The 20,525-nt window shown below is 34.3% G+C and overlaps 1 protein-coding gene across 3 annotated transcripts in view; it reads left to right on the top strand.

The window, feature by feature from the left end:
* Positions 1 to 20,525, top strand: part of STRN (striatin) — a 124,967-nt gene that overhangs the window by 61,822 nt on the left and 42,620 nt on the right. For 2 of the 3 annotated variants that reach the window (XM_059188646.1, XM_059188645.1), the window contains exons 4-10: positions 2,369 to 2,447; positions 5,379 to 5,546; positions 7,698 to 7,833; positions 13,405 to 13,540; positions 17,117 to 17,227; positions 19,300 to 19,386; positions 19,855 to 19,998. In XM_059188646.1, the coding sequence (XP_059044629.1) occupies positions 2,369 to 2,447; positions 5,379 to 5,546; positions 7,698 to 7,833; positions 13,405 to 13,540; positions 17,117 to 17,227; positions 19,300 to 19,386; positions 19,855 to 19,998 (861 nt within the window). The remainder of the gene's footprint in view (positions 1 to 2,368; positions 2,448 to 5,378; positions 5,547 to 7,697; positions 7,834 to 13,404; positions 13,541 to 17,116; positions 17,228 to 19,299; positions 19,387 to 19,854; positions 19,999 to 20,525) is intronic. The other variant, XM_059188647.1, reaches the window with a different exon arrangement.

The raw sequence follows: 20,525 nt of genomic DNA, 5'->3' as shown, positions 1-20,525 counted from the left end.
ATGTAACAGGGAGTCAGAAATCTATCTCAATGCATGAATATACTTTTAAAGAGGGTGAAGATGCATTCTTATAGGCTTAATTTATTTTTTATTAAGATAGTATTCACATAAGTAAAATTCACTTTTTTAGTGTTTTCGCAAAAGCATATAATCTTGTTACTACTACCCTTTGTAGTCAGCCCCTTTGCCACCAGTCTAATCCCGTGGCAGCCACTCATCTGTTTTATGTTCTTATAGTTTTGCCTTTTCTAGAAAGTCATATGAATTCCAGAATCATGCAGAATATAGCCTTCTGATTCTAGCTTTGCTCACTTAGCATAATGTATTTGAGATTTGTTCCTGATGCTGCGTATCTGTAAATAATTCCTTGTAAATAGTATTCCATTGAGTGTATGTGTTGTACTCTGGTAACATCACTAGCTGCCAAAGTAGGCACAGGCAGTGGAGTACTTCTGAGGGTGGCTTAGAGAGGCCTGTACTGATGGGAAATTAGATGACCTCAAAAGTTCCTTCACATATGAAATTTTTAGTCTTTTGGAATGCCACTATAAGTATTACTTGGCAAGTATAGCTTACTTAACTTAAGATCTATTAGAACATACTATAGTATATTCCTGAATGTGTGGAACCATTTGTGAACCATAGTTCTTGAATTTGTGGGTCAGTGGAAACAATATGTGTGTTGTTTTTCCTAGGTATGGGGACATTATTTTTGCCCTTTTTTTAAAAGTATACCCTCTGAGGTCATACCAAAGTAATCTACCTTTTTGAGGTAACTTAATCTTCTTGCCGCAGTCTGGTCTACTGCTGTTTCTTTTGATTTTCTTTCTTTCTTTATTTTTAATGTTATGTTAGTCACTGTACAGTACTTCATTAGTTTTTGACGTAGTGTTCCATGATTCGTTATTTGCATATAACACCCAGTGCTTCATTGCAATACGTGCTCTCCTTAATACCCATCACTAAGCCAACCCATCCCCCCACCCCTCTCTCCTCTGAAACCCTCCGCCTGTTTCCTGGAGTCCACAGTCTCTCATGGTTCATCTCCCGCTCCAACCACTCCCCTCCTTTATTTTTCCCTTCCTTCTCTTAATGTTTCTTTGGTGTATCACAGAGCTTGGCCTGATTATTTTAGGAGGAAAATTGAAAATGGAAAATCTAATTCTTATTTATATATTTCTTTAATTTTTTATCGTTGCAGTGATAGCATGTAGAGGGAAACGTGAGCGCTGGACTCAGACATGATTTCAGCACTTAATTGGAAATCATACAGTTAACTTGTAAAACTCATCTTTTTCATCTTTAAAATGGGGATAGTAATAACACCTATCTTTTCAGGTTGTAAAGATTAAAGGAGATAATGAATGTGTTTTTTTTTTTTTTTAAGATTTTTATTTATTTGACACACAGAGAGAGAAATCACAGGTAGGAAGAGAGGCAGGCAGAGAGAGAGGAAGAAGCAGGCTCCCCGCTGAGCAGAGAGCCCGATGCGGGACTCAATCCCAGGACCTTGAGATCATGACCTGAGCCAAAGGCAGAGGATTAACCCACTGAGCCACCCAGGCGCCCATGAATGTGTTTTTAACACAGCATCTGGAACATAGTAAATGCTTAACATCAAATATCATAAAATAAATTTTCTCAGCCTCTCTTACATCTCCAGTGAATAAAACTCTGTAAAAGATAACAGTTTCTTACAGTTTAATCGAGAGCTGATAGAAAGTGAGAATTTTTTGTATTTTTAAAGTTGAGTCAGAGTATAGTTTGGAAATTCTGTAGTCCAGATTTATCACAGAAGGCTCTTTTTATTTTACTATCTTCTTGAATGCGTTCACTTTCTACTGAATGATGAATTTAAGCTTTATAAGACTTAGGTGGTTTTCATTGAAAGGATGTCTTCAAAAGAATATTTGAAGTTTTCATTTAATAACTAGTGAAGGAAATAGATTTGGATTGAAATTATTTTTTCCCTATCTACTCTTTACCAGACTGACTTTTCTGTCATCATTCCTGAATGCTTTGTTCTAGCTCTGATGTGGTGCTCCATAATACTTTCATTTGACTCTTACCGTGTGACTTGATTTGAATAGGTCTTTGTCCTGGACGAAAATTCTCAGGCTAGTAGAGATTGGGAAAATGTCTTTATTTTAGTTCTGCTAGTGCTCAGGGGAGTCTAGTAGCAATAACGAATTGATACTATTTTTGTTAAGGAAATTAGTTTAAAAATATATATTGTCCTAAAACATACCTTACAGTGTAGTTTTGCATATTCTTAATCTTATACATTTTTATTGGTCATATTTTATGAATTGAAATGCCCTCTAATGAATGAAACAAGGCACTTTTATTATGATTTAATGTTTTCCAGATGAAGGTAATGAAACAGAGGTACAGCCACAGCAAAACAGCCAGTTAATGTGGAAACAAGGTCGACAACTACTCAGACAGTAAGTATCCTGTGGTCAAACAGAAAAAGTATGTTTTCATCAGGATATATATGTATTTTTTTTGCATTTTCAATTCAGTAATTTTATCTCTTCTTATTGGACTGCTGCTATGAAAAAGCTTAATTGAATTTTTGTTCCTTTTTCATAGTAAGCATTTATCCCCCTGCAGATTTTATTTTTCATTAAATATTAATAAGAATTACCAAAAATAAATTCTTTTATAATTTTAGCTTAGAGTATACCTTTAAGCTTCTAAATTTTAATATACACTTATATTTACATTTGAAAGCATTCTAGGGGCACCTTGGTGGCTCAGTCAGTTAAGTGTCTGCTTCCAGCTCAGATCATGATCCCAGGATTCTGGGATTGATGGAGCCCCTTGTTGTGTTCCCTCCTCAGCAGAGAGCCTGCTTCTCCCTCTACCTTCCCTTCTCCTGCTTCTGTATTCTCTCTCTCTCTCTCAAATAAATAAATAAAATTGTTACTTTTTGCATCTTTTATACCCAAATATACATTATGTCTTGATTTAAATCTAATCTATATTTAGATATATTTTGTGTTGCTTTTAAACTTCCTATTTTAAATAGATTGAAGAACTTTTTAAATTTCCTTAATTTGCACTAACATATACTTTCTCCTATAAAATGTGTATTTGAGACTATAAAGAGGGAACAGAGTTGGAATGAGGTTCAGATGTCAGATGGTAGGCTATTAGCCACTTAACCAGCTCACTGCCATTGCCTTGCATATCACATTTGAAATTGGTATTCTGATTTGTGGTTCATTAAAATGAAATTTACTTACATGTTTTTGAGTTTCCTGTGAGTAGTCTACACTAACGGTTTCCAGAGTGGATTTGTGCCAGCCATTCCTTTGGACTAATGGGAAAAGAATATTAAAATGTCTCCTTTTATGTATTTGGTATCTATTTAAAGTTAGAAAAAAATGAGAATTCACTAACATTTAATAAGTGGTTTTCATAGTGCCCTCACCTTGTTCTTAAATATGATGTATACATTTTTCTTTCATAAATGTGTTTTTAAAGTGCTCATTTTCTTTTTTATGGGGAGTAGTTATCGTAGTAAACTTTCTGAGAGATAATTTCAGAAACTTTAAAAGACTCATGATCTGCCCCTTTTTTTTTTTTTTTTAAAGATTTTATTTATTTATTTGAGAGAGAGACAGTGAGAGAGAGCATGAGCGAGGAGAAGGTCAGAGGGAGAAGCAGACTCCCCGTGGAGCTGGGAGCCTGATGCGGGACTCGATCCCGGGACTCCGGGATCATGACCTGAGCCGAAAGCAGTTGTCCAACCAACTGAGCCACCCAGGCGTCCCATGATCTGCCCCTTTTAAATAAAGATGGGGACATCACATTACCTGATTTCAAGCTTTATTACAAAGCTGTGATCACCAAGACAGCATGGTACTGGCATAAAAACAGACACATAGACCAGTGGAACAGAGTAGAGAGCCCAGATATGGACCCTCAACTCTATGGTCAATTAATCTTCGACAAAACAGGAAAAAATATACAGTGGAAAAAAGACAGTCTCTTCAATAAATGGTGCTGGGAAAACTGGACAGCTATATGTAGAAGAATGGATCTGCCCCCTTTAAGATGACATTTTATCAGTGAATAAGGAAGTAGCTACATAGTAAAGCCAACTTACCTATGGAAAGAGCAGTCTTTGAAACAGTTACCTGTAGTGTGATTTTGTTGCCAGAGAAAGGTATGTATCAAATATTTAGAACAGAAAAACATAGCACCTTTCTATTGGTTTTTAAGAAGAGCTGATTAAATTCAAGAAAGTTAATCATTTATTATCCCACATTTTAATCAAAACCTTTCTGTAAATATCAGATGGTATTGAAAAATGAATATCTTGATTTGGTAAGTTATATTTACTTCATTTTGGCCACATATCTTTGTGAAATATGTCTTTGAGCTATAATCTATTAATACCAGATCTTGAAATAAACTGACCTAAGACTGGTTGTATCTTGTCCACCTTTGTTTTCTGTTTAATTTCAGAGACTTGCTGCTTACTTACAGGTTCATGCCTAATATTTGTCTGTCACATTTGTTAATGACATTAGTAATGACATTTGCCTTTTTCATATTTCTTTTGGTCTTTTTTTGACATCTTTGTTGTTAATGGATATCAAGTGCCTTCTGTATGCCACCCACTGTACTAGGTGTGTCGTTTTTAGAGGGAAGAAAAGAGGTTCAGGAAAATTAAAGTCACATAGGAAGAAAGCGGCAGAAATGGGCTTTAGACCCAGATCTAGTTCTTAGTACAAACCTATTCTCTTTTTCTGTGCTGCTGCCTCTCTGTAACACACACCCCCACGTGCACACAGGCATCCCACATCCACAGTTGAATTGTGGGCTATTTTTATTTTAGAGTTGTCTCAGGATAAAAGCTTTCTTTCTGTAGAAATGACTCTTTGGAATATACTCTTCCTGTATGTCGTGGAGGAAACCAAATAAGCTAGAAATACCCTCCATAGATCTCAAACACTTGATTCGATAACACTTTATATCAGAAATGTAAAACAAAACAAAGCAAAACAAAAACAAACTACTGGTTATAATAATTACTACTGTAAGAATCTGAGAGTGAGTTTGCCTCCTAGAAGAAAGAATGTGCTATTAGGTATATTAAGGAACAGCTTCTTCTTATGGTAAATGTAATGAATGGTGTATTGTATAGTTCTTTGATTTTTTTCAGTGACCTTAGAGGCTGGTACTGCAAGAGACAGCTCCATCTGCAGCTGGAAGATTATTTATTAGCAAGTCTTACTAGCATAGTACTGTACTGTTAAGTCTTATGCAGGCAGTGAATTTAAAGAAATACTTTTATTTATATATTAAGTTACAGAATACTGATTCCAGTATGACTGAATTGTAAGGATCTTCTTCACACACAGGTATCTACAGGAGGTGGGTTACACAGATACCATTCTAGATGTGAAATCTAAACGAGTACGAGCTTTGTTGGGCTTTTCAAGTGATGTCACTGACAGGGAAGATGACAAAAATCAGGATTCAGTTATAAATGGCACAGAGGCCGAAGTTAAAGAGACGGCAATGATTGGGTAAGTATTCTGTCTAGAAAGCATTTTAGCTAAAATGTTAGTGCTTATTAAATATTTTTGGTTTATGGGAGATACTTGTGATACTTGGAATTTTAGATACTGCTGCAGAAATAAGTTGTTGTAAAGTTTAATTTAAAAAAAAAAGGTAATTTCATTTGGTAGAAGATAACCCATAGGGATTAGTTATTTATGATTATTTTAAGAATATTTAAAAAATATTTTTATTTGCTTGAAATTTATAGGTGTAATGCAGATTTTAATATCTTGAAGCTCATCAGTCACTTACTATTAGAACTTCACAAAAGATCATCTTTTGGGGACTCAGTTTAGATCTTGTAAGAATGAAATTTCATTCCTGGTGACCTAGAAATCCTATAAATTCCTCAAATTTTCTAGAAGTAAATGTTTTCTTAGCCATTTGTTTATTTAATAATAATACAACTCATCTTTCTTTTGAAAACTACCTTTTTTTGGGAAAGCTATTTTAAGTGTATGTTTTTAATTGCTAGAATAAGTGTGAAAAATTTAGTAGCTGTTTGAAATATTTTGTTTTGCTTTTTGGATCATGTGTCACACAGTTACATATAATTCTGCTTAAAATGAACATGGATATTTAAATAAGGACATTCTTTATTGAAAAAAATTTTGGCAAATGAAAAGCCAAAGATTCTGTGAAAGTCTAAATATTGTTTTGCTTCATTTTATTGCATGTTTGGGCTATAAGAATGGTTTTAATTGAACTCTCTGTATTTTCTAGTGAGAACATAATTTCTGTTATTTGGAACATTAAAATTGTGGGATTTAGGTAAAGATTCAAAAATAGGACAGACTCCTATAAACATACTTCTATAAACAAGTGTTACTGGAGCCTTCTTAAGTATATTCATTAATATTTAAGACTACATTAACTTATTTATACAAATGTAAGATTAGTTTGTTTCTTTGTGTAGGCATAGACAATGTAGGCTTTATGCCTGGTTATAGTTTTACCTAAAGTATTATTGTAAGTCATAAAGATATTCAGAAAAGACCACTCGCGTTGTCTTGTATTTTGCCCTTGACCTGTCTTTGGAAACTGACAAGGCTATTATTCTGAATCTGTCTGATTTGTGTAGGGATAGGGAATAGGGTGGAACACCAAAAACAGCTCTCAGCAGATTTGAAATTTAAGATTTATCTGTTTTAGAAATTTTCTCTGTAGTTGTGGATAAATTTTCTTTAAAAATATGCCTTATCTAAAACATTTCCTGATGAACTGGAAAGAAATCATCCTGTTCTGACCATTAAGAAATTGTTTAATAAATTTATTTTGAGGGAACTAAATTAAAATCATATGTATTTGAAAAGTCAGTCATTTCAAAAGGTTAATGGTTTATTCATTAACAGGATCAAGTTCTGTAGTAATATTAATTTGACTGAGTTCTTTTTGGTAACTTTATGTGCATTTTTTTTCAACTCCTTAGTTGTTCAGTAGAAATATAAGATTGTGTTGGAGAAAACTGACATATCTATTAGTTATTTTCTTAGTTCAGAAATTTATATATTAGAGGAAGAGTTGCAGAGAGGAAAAGAATAGGAAAAAAAAAAAAAGAAGTAGAGGTAATAAGAAAAATATTTTTGGGCGCCTGGGTGGCTCAGTGGGTTAGGCCGCTGCCTTCGGCTCAGGTCATGATCTCAGAGTCCTGGGATCGAGTCCCGCATCGGGCTCTCTGCTCGGCGGAGAGCCTGCTTCCCTCTCTCTCTCTCTGCCTGCCTCTCCATCTACTTGTGATTTCTCTCTGTCAAATAAATAAATAAAATCTTTAAAAAAAAAAAAAAAAAAAAAAAAAAAAAAAAAAAAAAAGAAAAATATTTTTAAAAAGAAAGACATTAAAGTTGACTTAAGTATATTGAGTCCAGAGGGGGAATTCTTTATATCGCATTAACCTAAATAGATAGGATTGCAAAGTACTTTTAAAAGAGTAACCACTTCCTATTGTGGCTTGCCAATTAAAATGCATGGAAATATAATGGATAAGAATCTGTGTAGTTCATAATATGATTTGAGGGATCATAGTTAAAATGTAAACAGAAGTTAGTGCAACATATGGATTGATTCTTATGCTGAGTTTAAGAAACTAACTGAGCAAAGTGTACATGTTTTAAAACCAGAAAATCCGAGTTAACAGATTCTGCCTCTGTGCTGGATAATTTCAAATTCCTTGAAAGTGCAGCTGCAGATTTCAGTGATGAAGATGAAGATGATGACATTGATGGAAGAGAGAAAAGCATCATTGATACTTCAACGGTGAGTTGGATACATAGATATTAATATTTTTAGGGATCATTATGCTTACTTGAAAAATAAGTGAGAAGCAAGTGAGAAAAACTTTTTTAAAAAGCCATATGCTTCAGCCTAAACCCTGAACTTGTTTTCACGAATTTGGAGAAATTTAATCTATGAGTTTTTAGTGTTGAGTTCAAATTCAATAATATTTTTAGGATGGCAGTTTTCTCTTAAAAGGTCCTTACTCTCTGGGGCACCTCGCTGGCTGTCAGTAGAGAACATGATTCTTGCTCTTGGTTGTGAGTTCAAACCCACATTGGGGAGAGATTACTTGCAAAACTTTAAACTATCTTTAAAGGTCCTCACTCTTTGACTTGTTAACTCATTAAACATTTTAGTTCAATAGGGTTGGTGAATATGGTAAGAATTTTTGTGTTACAACAATGCAGTGTTATTGGTGCTGTAAGACAATAGAACTGACAGACCCATATGGTACCTGATGGTGACTGGCATCACCTCTAATTGGTGCAGTTTGTCTCTCTTGTCTGGGTTGCTTTGGTAGACAAATGTTACAAATTTTTAGTAACTGTTCAATTAGATTTCTTCAAACTTGTTTAAAGTTACTCTGTAGTTTTGTTTAAATCTTTATAGGTTTATTGACTTTCCCATGGTAGTTTCTTGGAATAAGAGGTGTCTCTTGCTTCTTCTTCCTTTTCTTCCCTTTTCCATTCCATCACTTTCAGTTCCTCCTGGTTTTATTATTTTTTCCTTTTTTCTCTTTTTTTTTCTCCCTCCTTTTTCCTCCTCTTCCTCTCTTCGCTTTCTTCTTCCTTCCCACTCCTCCTCTCTTTTTAAAGTAATAAATGAGAGCATGCTTTGTTTTGTCTAGGAACATGTTTACATTTCCTCTTTTGTGTTTATTTAAGAAGAGTAAGGAAGAAAGGAAGGTAGTGAAGCTGACTGGGCCTAGATGTGAAAGCTTTGGGTTTAAGCCCCAGTTCTGGCACTAATTTATCTGTGCTATTTTAGTTTGTGAAATGGGGATTATAAATACCCATCTTACCTTCAGAGGATTTTGTCAGCAATAAATGAGAAGCTATATATGAAAAGTGATATAAATGATTTCTGGGTATAACTTCTCTGTCCTTTCTGTCCTCTGCTTCCACCAGAGACTCAAATGATTACTTCCAGATTATTGTTTCCCTGAGCCACTCTGCAGTGGGTTTCTGCTGATACAGCCTTGCCATGGATATTATTTGAACTTCAAGTAGTCACCCCATTTTTTTTTTTTTTTATCCAAACAGGTAGTAATAGCATATGTTTTAATTTACTGTAGTAAAAGACAATGCCTAAATTTGTATGATACCTTTTCTCTGTCCTATTCATTTGGAAGTTTTATACTGCTTTGTGATTTCTATGGCCCATTGCATTGAGATCTTATTTTCCCATCAAAATACTTTATTCATAGCTCAGTGGTAAATGCTAACTGATTATAATGCTTTAAATATTAAGTATGGTCTTAGAGATATTCCTAACCATAAACTGGTTTCTTTTTGAGTAATCAAATTCATAAAGATTCTGTCTTACAGTTAGTATGGATTATAGCAATTCTATGACGAAGCAGTGAAGGCATAGTTAATAGAAACATACTTAAACCTGTTTAAGCATTGACTCAAAAATCCTTATAGTTTTTCAGGAGAAAATATCTCTAAACATATAATTGGTTTCTTTGTAACAGCTTTGTTGATTTTGAGGATATATCACATTAATCTGCACAGCTGCAGGCTAATAGCTGCAGACCAAAAGGACTTCCACAGTTTAACTCTATGTAGCAAAGAGTAAGCATGACTTAAAAGATTTATTGCAATGCTGTAGAAAGAAAGAATGGCTGAAAATCATCCTATTAAAATGTGTAGTAAAACAAACAGGTTTTTAAACTTATTTTATTTCTTTAATTAAAATAGTTTGGTTGATTCAACTAAGAAAATACAGAAACATGGGCTATTAGTAAATTTGTGTGTAGCCGCATATGCTCTCTTCTTGTTCTTTACCTTCTACTGGCGTTTGATTGTTCTTTGGGTTACATTCTGGATCATTTGCCTCCTCTTTATCTCCTCCTTCCTCATAATCAACCTCTTCATTTTATTTTTCTTTACCATCATTGTTTTGCATTCTCACCATAGTATCATTAGTTAAGTGTAATAATGATCTTGAAATTATACATGTGTATAAAAAATGATCAACTTTAAATTGTTTGAAGGATAACTTCACCAGCAAGATGTCGTCTCCAGAAAAGGAATGGGATTAGGAGTCATTAACTACTATGCTAGTCACAGTCCCATCCCCGTTTGTGTTATGTTTCTTCTAATGGTTTCAGAGTGGCCATCTATCCCTCTTTCTAATCTTCATGGCACCCTGTGCAACCTATAACTTCTTTGTGTTTGCTGTAATTCTTAAGTTGACTTCCAGACTCATTAGAGGTAGGAGTGGAGTGGAACTCGAGATATAAGGAAAAGTAATATGTACTTATTACAACAAACCCTACCCCTTCCCATTTACTAATCCTACTCTCCATTGGTAACCACACTTTTCTTCTGTGCCTAACCATTAAAAAACAGGGGTTTTAATTTATTTAAGTGGGAGACATGATAGACAGTGGCCTGCAACTTGCCATATCTTCATTCATGAGGCTATATGGAGGAGAGACCTAGAAACACATTTTTTCCAAAGGAGTGAGTTTTGTGACTTAATATCATAGTAATTAGAATGTGTAAAATGCATTTAGTTTTTCAATATAAGGTTCCAGCTACTTCTGTATTTTCTCTTCCCTTTTCACCAGGCATTGAGAACAAGAATTCTCTATCTTGGGATGCCTGGGTGGCTCAGTTGGTTAAGCCATTGCTTTTGGCTCAGGTCATGATACCAGGTCCTGGGATCAAGTCCCGCATCAGGCTACTTGCTCGGTGGGGAGCCTGCTTCTCTCACTGCCTCTGTCTGCTTGTGTGTACTTTCTCTCTCTCTCTCTGGCAAATAAATAAAATCTTAAAAAAAAAAAAAAAAAGAGTTCTCTGTCTTTAAGGTGTTGGTGACGGCTTCTCTAAGTCATATCTGGTGTCCCATCAGGATTAGAGTAAGGGCGAAATCAAGCCTCTAAGGTAAAAGAAAGATGGATTAGACAGTGTGTTTGTGGAACAATGAAGGTCAGCATCTTCTATTGGTATAACTCTTCAGAGATACTTTTCTACCTTAGTTTGGCTGCTCAGGGAAGATTAGAAAAAATTATTAGCATTGGTTACAAAAGAATATACCTTCACCTCGGTTTTCTGTACACAGTATGCCAAACTAGTCTTGCTTTAATGTTTGTTTAATAGATTTGCTAGATGGGATATTGGGATATGCTGTAAACATAAGGGGAAATACTCCCAAGTAGTTAAAGCAGTTATTCTAGCAGCATTAAAGAGTCCTCGATTTCTCCTATTCAGTTTTTACATATACCAGGACAGTGAAGGCAGATTAGGTTTCATCTGCTGTACCAGCTTTCTGCTGATAGTGGCTTCCTGGAGTGCTACACTGAGAAGGATTTTGTTTTTAATTTAAATTCAAGTTAGTTAATATATAATATAGTATTGGTTTCAGGAATAGAACTTAGTGATTCATCGCTTACATCTAACACCCAGTGCTCATCATAACAAGTGGCCTCCTTAATGCCCATCACCCATTTTGCCCATCCTCCCACCTGCCTCCCCTCCAGCAACCCTCCGTTTGTTCTCTATAGTTAAGAGTCTCTTATGGTTTGCCTCCCTCTCTGTTTTTATCTTATTTCATTTTTCCTTCCCTTTCCCTATCTCCATCTGTTTTGTTTCTTAAATTCTGCAAATGAATGAAATCATATGATACTTGTCTTTGACTGACTTATTTCACTTAGCATTATATTCTCTACTCCATCCATGTTACAAATGGCAAGATTTCATTTTTTGATGACTGAGTAATATTCCTGTGTGTGTGTGTGTGTGTGTGTGTATCACATCTTCTTTATCCATTCATTTGTCAATGGACCTTTGGGCTATTTCCATAAAGTGGCTGCTGTTCATAGTTCTGCTCTAAATATTGGGGTATATGTGCTCCTTTGAATCAGCATTTTTGTATTCTTTGGATAAATACCTGGTAGTGCAATTTTTGGGTTGTAGGGTAGTTCTATTTTTAGCTTTTTGAGGAACTTCCATACTGTTTCACTAGAAAGATTTCTGAGGCTGTATCTGATCTCAGATGAAAAGTACTGTGATTGGTAAGTGATACCAGGAATGAGTGTGAGAACAGGGTCATACAAATCAGGTATTTGTTATCTCTTAGAGTCTGTTTTTAGACTCTCTATTCTGTCCTATTGATCAGCCTGTTGAAACCTTATAATTTTAATCCACTCACAATAGCCCAGTAATAAAGTTTGATTAGATCTTGCTATTTCCATTTTGCACGAAGTGAAGAAGCTGAGACCCGGAGAAGCTGCGGTAGTGAGCCCATTTTATCAAAAGAAGCTGCAAACCATTCATCCTAAATTTTTTGGGTTTCTGGTGGTAGAGGTGACTAAAAAGATAATTGATGAAGAGTTTTGATATATAGATCTCAAAGATTATCTCTGCACACATTAAGCCTAAATTTCAATCCTCCAACTGAATTTGTAATTCCAGGAGTAAACAACCCTTATCAGATTTGCTAATAAGTCTAAGTCAAGTCCCACTTGGAAAGATCAGTATTTTAGAAAAAAATTGAATATATAGTGAGTTACTAGAGAAAAATGATGCAAGGTTGGAACAGTAGAAATACTGTGGGAAACTTTTTTTCCTCCTCTAACACCATACTTTCTAACACTTGAGGCATGCATTTCTGAATTTTTAGTTTTATGATAAAGCAGCAACAGGGTTTAAGAGGACTGATTTCAATTTTGAAAGAAATTCTACTGTGGGTAAGTCTTACCAAATAGCATCATATACCCCAGAGAATTCTTCCACAGAAGGAATCAGTGTGCAAACTTTATTGCTGTCTTTAAGAAATCACCACAGCCACTGAAGCTTCAGCATCCACGGGATTTTTTTACGGGAATTATGTGGTAGAGTTAACATTTATCATGGTCATGTTCTGTGAAACTAATGTATTTTATGAATTGTTTCTCTTTTTGGTTAGATGAGAATGTCTGCCCATGGCATAGACTGCATCCAGGAAATGGGGAATATGGTTGTGGTTCTCTTAGTACAGTAGTATATCAAGGACATATTTTGTCTATTTATAATTTAAATATCTAGCTTATATTCCAGTGTTTTCAACATATAATTCCATTAGCTTATTTAAAACAAGCCACCATTGAACCAAGTTTAAATTTTTACTTTAAAATGTGTAATGTATATCTTTTTAAATTGATACCTGTTTTACATTGAATTGGTTAAGTATTATAGCTATTTAACATAACAAAGATATGCTTTCTGAAGAAACCAATAATTGGGTTTTCTTATTCAGGGATAAAGGGATACTGTTTTCCTTTATTTAAATTAATTTCATAATATATCCTAAAATTTTAATTTAGAATGTTTTTTTCATTAGATTGTTAGGAAAAAAGCATTGCCTGATAGCAGTGAAGATCGAGATACAAAAGAAGCTCTAAAGGAGTTTGACTTCTTGGTTACATCAGAGGAAGGAGACAATGAGTCTAGAAGTGCGGGTGATGGAACAGAATGGGGTAAGGAAGCATACTGGATCCATCCAGAGGTATTAAGTAAATGAAAGAAACTAATGTTTTACTTGGAGGGCAGCATCTTGAAGAGCACTGTAAATTTCTTATAATGTTGAAATTTTGAACATCCTATGAACTTTTTACTCTTGTCATCTTATATTCAGGGTGGATATCTGTGTGTACATATTTAAAGAATGTTGTACAACTAGTTACCTCATTTTTTAAAAAATATAGGCAATATACTATTAAAATAATTTGAATCCATATGCAGAATGTTCTGTGTCTCCTGCCCAGATATTAGAACTTGCAAATCTAGATTTTGTGGAAATTGAGTTTGAGAATGTAATAGAAGAGTTTTTAGAGATTCATCTCTGGCATCTTCTGTGCAAAAAGAAGTATAAATTTAAAAGCTGTAGTTACTCAGTCTAGGCAGACTTCACCAGTTTGTGCAAAGCATAGAATTTTTTGGTGCAAATTATTCTAAACAAATTTAGTATTTGAAATGTCTCATGAGGTAAAACAGGTTATTTGGGGGGAAGACTTCTAAGGCATAGATTATTCTTTGGGTTTGGAAATGAAATGTTGCTTTCAGTAAGGTGGGATTGTGATGAATTCTTCAAAAGCAATGAGTTCTATTGGGTGTGGGTACATGTAGCATGAGTAAGGAAAACAGAGAGATAGTTATTGAGAATGAGACAAATTTTCTGTTGAGGTTGAAAAATTCTGGGAGACACTCAGTTGCAGTTTTATGTACTTGAAAGACAAATAGGGTTAGAGAATCAGTGTCTATCCTAGTTTTAAATTGGGGACTTCCCTTGAGTCTTTACCTTCAAGAACTCTTATGATGCCACTTCTTTTCCTTTTTTGTGGCAAATATCTGAAGGTAATGATTATATGGGTTAGTCATTGAAATATATAATGGCTATAAAATGACTAATTTTTTTTTTTGCAATGGAGCAGTTTGGAAACCAAGGGGAAATTGAAGTAAAGTCTCTTTTCTCTGTTGTTACTACTGAGTTTATATATCAGTTTATTCAGATATTTTAGGCACGAGTTCTACCAGTATAGCTAGATCCACTGTCTACACAGAAGTCTTTCTCTGAGGAGTCATACATCTGCATAAATAATAGTTGGCTTTTTCATTGCCAGTCTTATTGCAAGAGTTTTGTGATTCATTTCTCTCCAAAGACAGCTGCATTATTTCTTGTGTCACATCCTTTTCTTTATAGTGTGAGTCTTGGCCCAGAGCATTATATGATACTTGTGTGTACGTTTTAATTAATCTAACCTCCTATGAAGTTACTGGTGAAAACATGAGTGAATTGTCTCCATCTTTGAGCAGTCTTACTCTTTAGTAGTGTACTGGGTATTTCTGAGTATGAGTGAATGGGATCTTTCAGTTGATTAGAGTTTAGCCTTGTGTGTTTTTATCCAGAAAATTATTGAGAAAATTTTATTCAGAAAATTTCACTCTTAAGCAATTAAAAGAACTAGATCGCAAATCCTATTTAGTTGAATGGACATTTAAAACGTTTTAAGTGCTTTATTTATTTCTCCTCTTCCCCCATAAAAATGGAGTGAATATACCTAGGTTTAGAATCTTTTTAGTTTCTGGCAAGTAAATAGATTTACCACACATCTTCCATGAACTTCCATTACTGTTGTGACTCTAGTGAAGATTACAATAGGGTTAACTTTTAATTTAAAAAATTGAAGACACTGTAGGATCCAAAAGCTACCTGGTTTAATTTATTATTAAGACCTGATTGATGAAATATTAACATTTTTAATTGTTAGATTTTTCTGGGAAAGTAGAGACCATTTTTATTATTGATAGATTATAGTTAGAGCTATAAAAATGTTGAGCTTCTAAATTTATTGTGTTTAATCTTTTCAGAGGCCCAGTTAAGTTTTTTGAACTGTAGATTGAAGTTTAACTTATTAAAAATAATTTCCCATTTGTTCTGATTCATTTTGGTTTATTCCAGTCATTTAACAAATATTGATCAAGTGCTTTCTATGTGCCAAGTCATTTGGTGAAGATCCATATGGATCCACAGGACCCCTTGGTCCATATAGTTTACTAAGAGAATAAACATAAATGATAGAGCATGTCAGAAGGTGATAAATGCTATGGAAAATAGAAAAAGTAGAACAGAGTAAGGGGGGTGGAGAGTGCTGGGTTTGGGGTAAAGTGGAGGAGACAAATTACAATTTAAAATTGTAGTGGGGTAGGTCCCATTAAAGGGGGTAATATTTGGACAAAAGACTCAAAATTGTTTGGTGGGTTAGCAGTATGGTATCTAGAGAAGGAATATTCAGGAAAAAGAAAGCCACAGCAAATGCCTCCAAACAGCGGCAGCCTTGATATGCTTGAGGAATTGAAGGACACCAGAATGGCTAGAGCAGAGTGATTCTAGGGGGAATATGGTAAGAAATGACCAAATCATGCAGGGCCCTTAGGCCACTGGTGAGATGGAGAACCACGGGAGGAATTTGAGCAGAATTTGCCATGATCTGACTTTGAATTAAAGCATCATTCTGGCTTATTAAGAAGAGACTGCATAGAGCACCCATTGTTGATAATAGTCTTGGTGTGAGGGGAGAGAGGGCAATTATTGGAGTAATTCTAGCAAGAGACAGAGTGATTAGAGGAGTAGAATATGTGCTAAATAGTCAGATTCTGGCTGTGTTTTGAAGGTAGGAAAAACAGTATTTTCTGAAATACCTGATGTGAAGTATGAAAGAAAAGGGAGATTTTGGTCTGAGCAAATGGAAGGATGATGACATACTGGATTTGGAAGATTGGGAATTTGATTTTACAGGTTTAGTTTGAGACAATGTGTTAAACTTTCTAATGGAAATTTAGAGTAAGCAGTTGGATATATGAGTCTTGAGTTCAAGCGAGATTTCTGAGCTAAAACATATTGTTATATAGTATATAATTAATTTTATACTGATATAAAATATATAACACATTCTTTAAATTTTCTTCTCCTATAATAGTGAAAATTAATGATTGAATTAACTAAGTCCTGTTTCCTGTTTAAGAATTTGTAAACTAACAAATCATTTAAATTGCTTTAAATTTTGAATGAAGGTTGATTGCTAAGTTTACAAAGTGCTATATATATATAAGGCTGTAAAAAAAAATCATTAGTTGATGAACACATGCCAAAAATATAAAATTTTTAAAATGAAAATATGAAAACTATTTTGTGTAATCTCTTAGTAATAATCTCTCATTACATAAATTAATAAGAAATGTTTTTTTTATGAGTTAGTCCTACTTGTAAAATGAGGGCTTCTTCTAGAGTTTTTGGGCATAATTCACTAAAAGTCACTCAAATCTTCTATGTGTTTTTTTTTTTCTATGTCTCTTTCAAGAGAAATTTCTTATTACCTAGGAAATTGAATTGTCATTTCTTAGATACTATATTTTGTATAGAATAAGCAATGACTTTTTAATATTAGTGATACAGTGAAGAAAATGGTTGTTACATCATTCAGTGACAGAACAGTGAATTGACCTACAGTATATCTTATTTAAAAAGGCTGTTTCATTTGTTTCACTCTATTTAGAAAAGGAAGACCAGTGTCTCATGCCTGAAGCCTGGAATGTGGACCAGGGAGTAATTACCAAACTCAAGGAACAATACAAAAAGGAGAGAAAGGGGAAAAAGGGGGTGAAGAGTAAGTGGAAAACATTGTATCTGTAAATCATAAATCTCGCCTCTTTTACATCCCCCAATTTTTTTTTTCAATGTTTTCCTAAAACCACTTACTCTTTTTCTTTTCTGTTCCTGATCTCTTTCCTTTTCACCTGCTCTCAGGGGTTGAAATTAAATGGTTAACTATTTGAGTATGACCTTAAAAAAATAAAAACAATCATGTGTATGATTATGGAATCATACTATATCCCAGTAATACATCTAGAGCCTCATGAGAGTGTGGGACTATATATTCAAAACATAGTGATAATTTCATTTTTAAAGTATATATGCTTAATTACCACAATGATTTTTCACTGTTGGCAATTTTAAATCTTAGCTAGTATGACCCTCTGGCAATCCACCCAAATTATTGCATATTATTTTTGGACTTGGAGACAGAAAGTTAATTTCTACCCCTGAATATTCTATGTGTTCATAACTTACAGTTCATTTGCTCTCACCACTATATGCTATACAGGGTACAGAATCAAATACACAACTTTTAAAAGTATTTATTTAAGAATTTTGGCCAATTTCATTTATAGTAGTATTACCAATTAGCTTTTTTCTTTTTATTAAGATGTCTACCGTATCAAAAAATGAAATTGCTAGCCCTGTGACTCATTCACACACACACACACACACACATAAAACACTCATTATACAGATTATTAAGTTTAACAGTAGAACTAATTAAGCATGTAAGGTGGAAATACAAAGTCTTTCAAGCATCCCTGAAAACCATCTAAAACACCTTTTTTAGGAGAGGAAGGCTAAATAAACTACCTCCTTGTGTTTCCACTCTCATTGACAATATGAACACGGGTCTCCCTTTTATGGCAGAAAGAATTGCTTCCTTTGGGATAGTAACGTAGTATTAAGATTAAGTAAAGTAAGATTAAAATCCCGTTTAGTGAAACATGTATTTAGAAGTTAGAAAAAGTAGTGTAGTCCTTACCAATAAACATTTAAATCTTTATTTAAAATATCTTAGGTGTTTCAAGTGTTTAACTTGAATGGGTAAAAAGTCAGTGACTATTTTTGATGTTATCATTATACCAACTATTACATGACTGAGAGGTGATCTTATTTGATGCCTCCTCAATACAAATTAAATCATAATGAGAAAGATTAATATTAAAACACAAGAGCATTTTGTACCTTTTCTCCAAATGTATGGATAAAAATTTTAATCTTAAACAGTAAGGTTTTATAGTTAGTGACTTTTCAGAACCGGGGCAAAACGAGTTATACTGGAATTTTAATGCAAATATCGTAAATGAGAAAGGAGAATATTTTAATTTTCAGATTGACTTAATGTTGATATTTCTTTAAGTCCTTATGCTGCAGTAATGAATGTCTTCAAATGTAAAACATCTCTCGACTGGAAGGGTATCTAGGTCTTATGTAGATTCCACCTACTATTGTATTGATTATTCAGTTCTTGTCAAATATCAAGGCATTGCTGTAGTTGGAATTTAGCACTTAAGATCTAAAATGGCACCATTTGACTGGACCAATATTCCTACTAATGGAAGCTATTGTATTTCTTGACTAGGGATTATGACCACTTTGCAGACATATAGCACATAGTTTTGTTGTATGAGGGAGAAAAATGACTGCAGGGAGAGAAATTTTAATATGTTTCATTGAGGATAAAAGGACTGGAGAGTGAGGCTGAGCACATTTTGTTTATCACTGTCAGTTCATATTGCCTTAATAAAATGGTGATCTGGGAACAAGTGAAGACGTAATAAAAACAGAGCTGGAGCAAAGCTCTGACTTGATATATGAAACATGGATTTATAAACCACCATAAATATATTTTTAATTGAATTAAAAATTACTCATTGAAAAAGTTTGAGTCCTTTTGATATGATCTAGTAGCAATATTTCCAGTCAAATTGTGTACGCCAATCATATTGTCTTGAAATATATTTCTAGGTATTAGTTAAAATTGCTTAAAAGTAGTTGTATTCTTTGCTGGTATAGGAAAAAAACCATAATGGACTATGGGTAAGATTTTCCCATTCTTAATTAAACTTGTAACAGGAAAAACTACCGAAGATCTGTTTCAGCCTCTATCCTATATAAAACAGTCAAAACAGGGATGTGGGAGAATGAAGAACCAAAGCTCAGGTAAGTAATCAGTAGGGCACGAGACTTCACCTCGGGTACCGTAGTTTCAGGATGTAACGCAATGAATGCAACTTAACATAAACAGACAAAAGGGATGTTATTGTTTAATTCAATACACAGTAGCTTCACAATCCATGGTATCTGTCTGCAATTCGAGTAATATACAAGGATTATAGAGTAGTAGTATTTTTAATGGTCCAAATTGGACATGAAGATTATTTTTCATGCAAATAGCAATACCATTCCATTAGCTTAATTTTTTAAAATAGATGTAAAACGTAATTCTTCTCAAGAAATAAACTTTTAAAATAATTTGAAAACTTGGAAAAATAATTATTTTTTAGTATTTTTAGTAGGGCAGTTTTAAAGGTGAATGTAGGTAGATGTGAATAAGGTTTATGGCACCATTTTGATGCAGTTGAATAATTCTCTTCTTTTCTGTTCTCTTCCTCCCTGTTTTTGGGCCAGGGCCCAATAGGTCAAAACTACAAGATATGCTTGCTAATTTGAGAGATGTTGATGAACTTCCCTCATTGCAGCCATCTGTGGGTTCACCTTCCAGACCCACCAGCTCCAGGCTTCCTGAACATGAAATAAATAGGGCGGATGAAGGTAAGTACGTAAGACCTCTCCGGGTGTCTTGATGGCTCAGTCAGTTAAGTTCGACTCTTGATTTTAGCGTAGGTTATGATCTCAGGGTTGTGAGATTGAGTCCCACCCGTGGTAGGCTCCACACCCAACATGAATTCTCTTGGGAGTCTTGGGATTCTCTCTCTCTCCCTCTCCCTTGGCCCCCCTTCTCTCTCTCCTCTGGGGGGGGAAAAAGGACACTCTGGAGCACAAAAACTATGGGGGTTTTATATATATATATATCTCTCTAAGTTCAGTTATTTGGAAGGACTCTCTAAGAAAAGAATTTTATTTTACAGATGTTTGATCTACATAGTATCCCCAAATGTAGGCTTTCTTACATTTGAGGGGGTTTGATTCCAACTTCAATCTTTCAGACTTGAGAAAGGGTGCATAAATTTAAAGACCAACTCTAAATTCTAGTTTAGAACATCCCAAGGCTCCACAGAAGCCATGTATTTTGTATACACAGGCTGTTTTATTTATCCTATTGCCACAGTGAGAAAATT

The sequence above is a fragment of the Mustela lutreola genome, chromosome 9 (assembly GCF_030435805.1).
Source record: "Mustela lutreola isolate mMusLut2 chromosome 9, mMusLut2.pri, whole genome shotgun sequence".
In the NCBI taxonomy this organism is placed as follows: domain Eukaryota; kingdom Metazoa; phylum Chordata; class Mammalia; order Carnivora; family Mustelidae; genus Mustela; species Mustela lutreola.
This window is presented reverse-complemented; position numbering and strand designations above follow the sequence as displayed.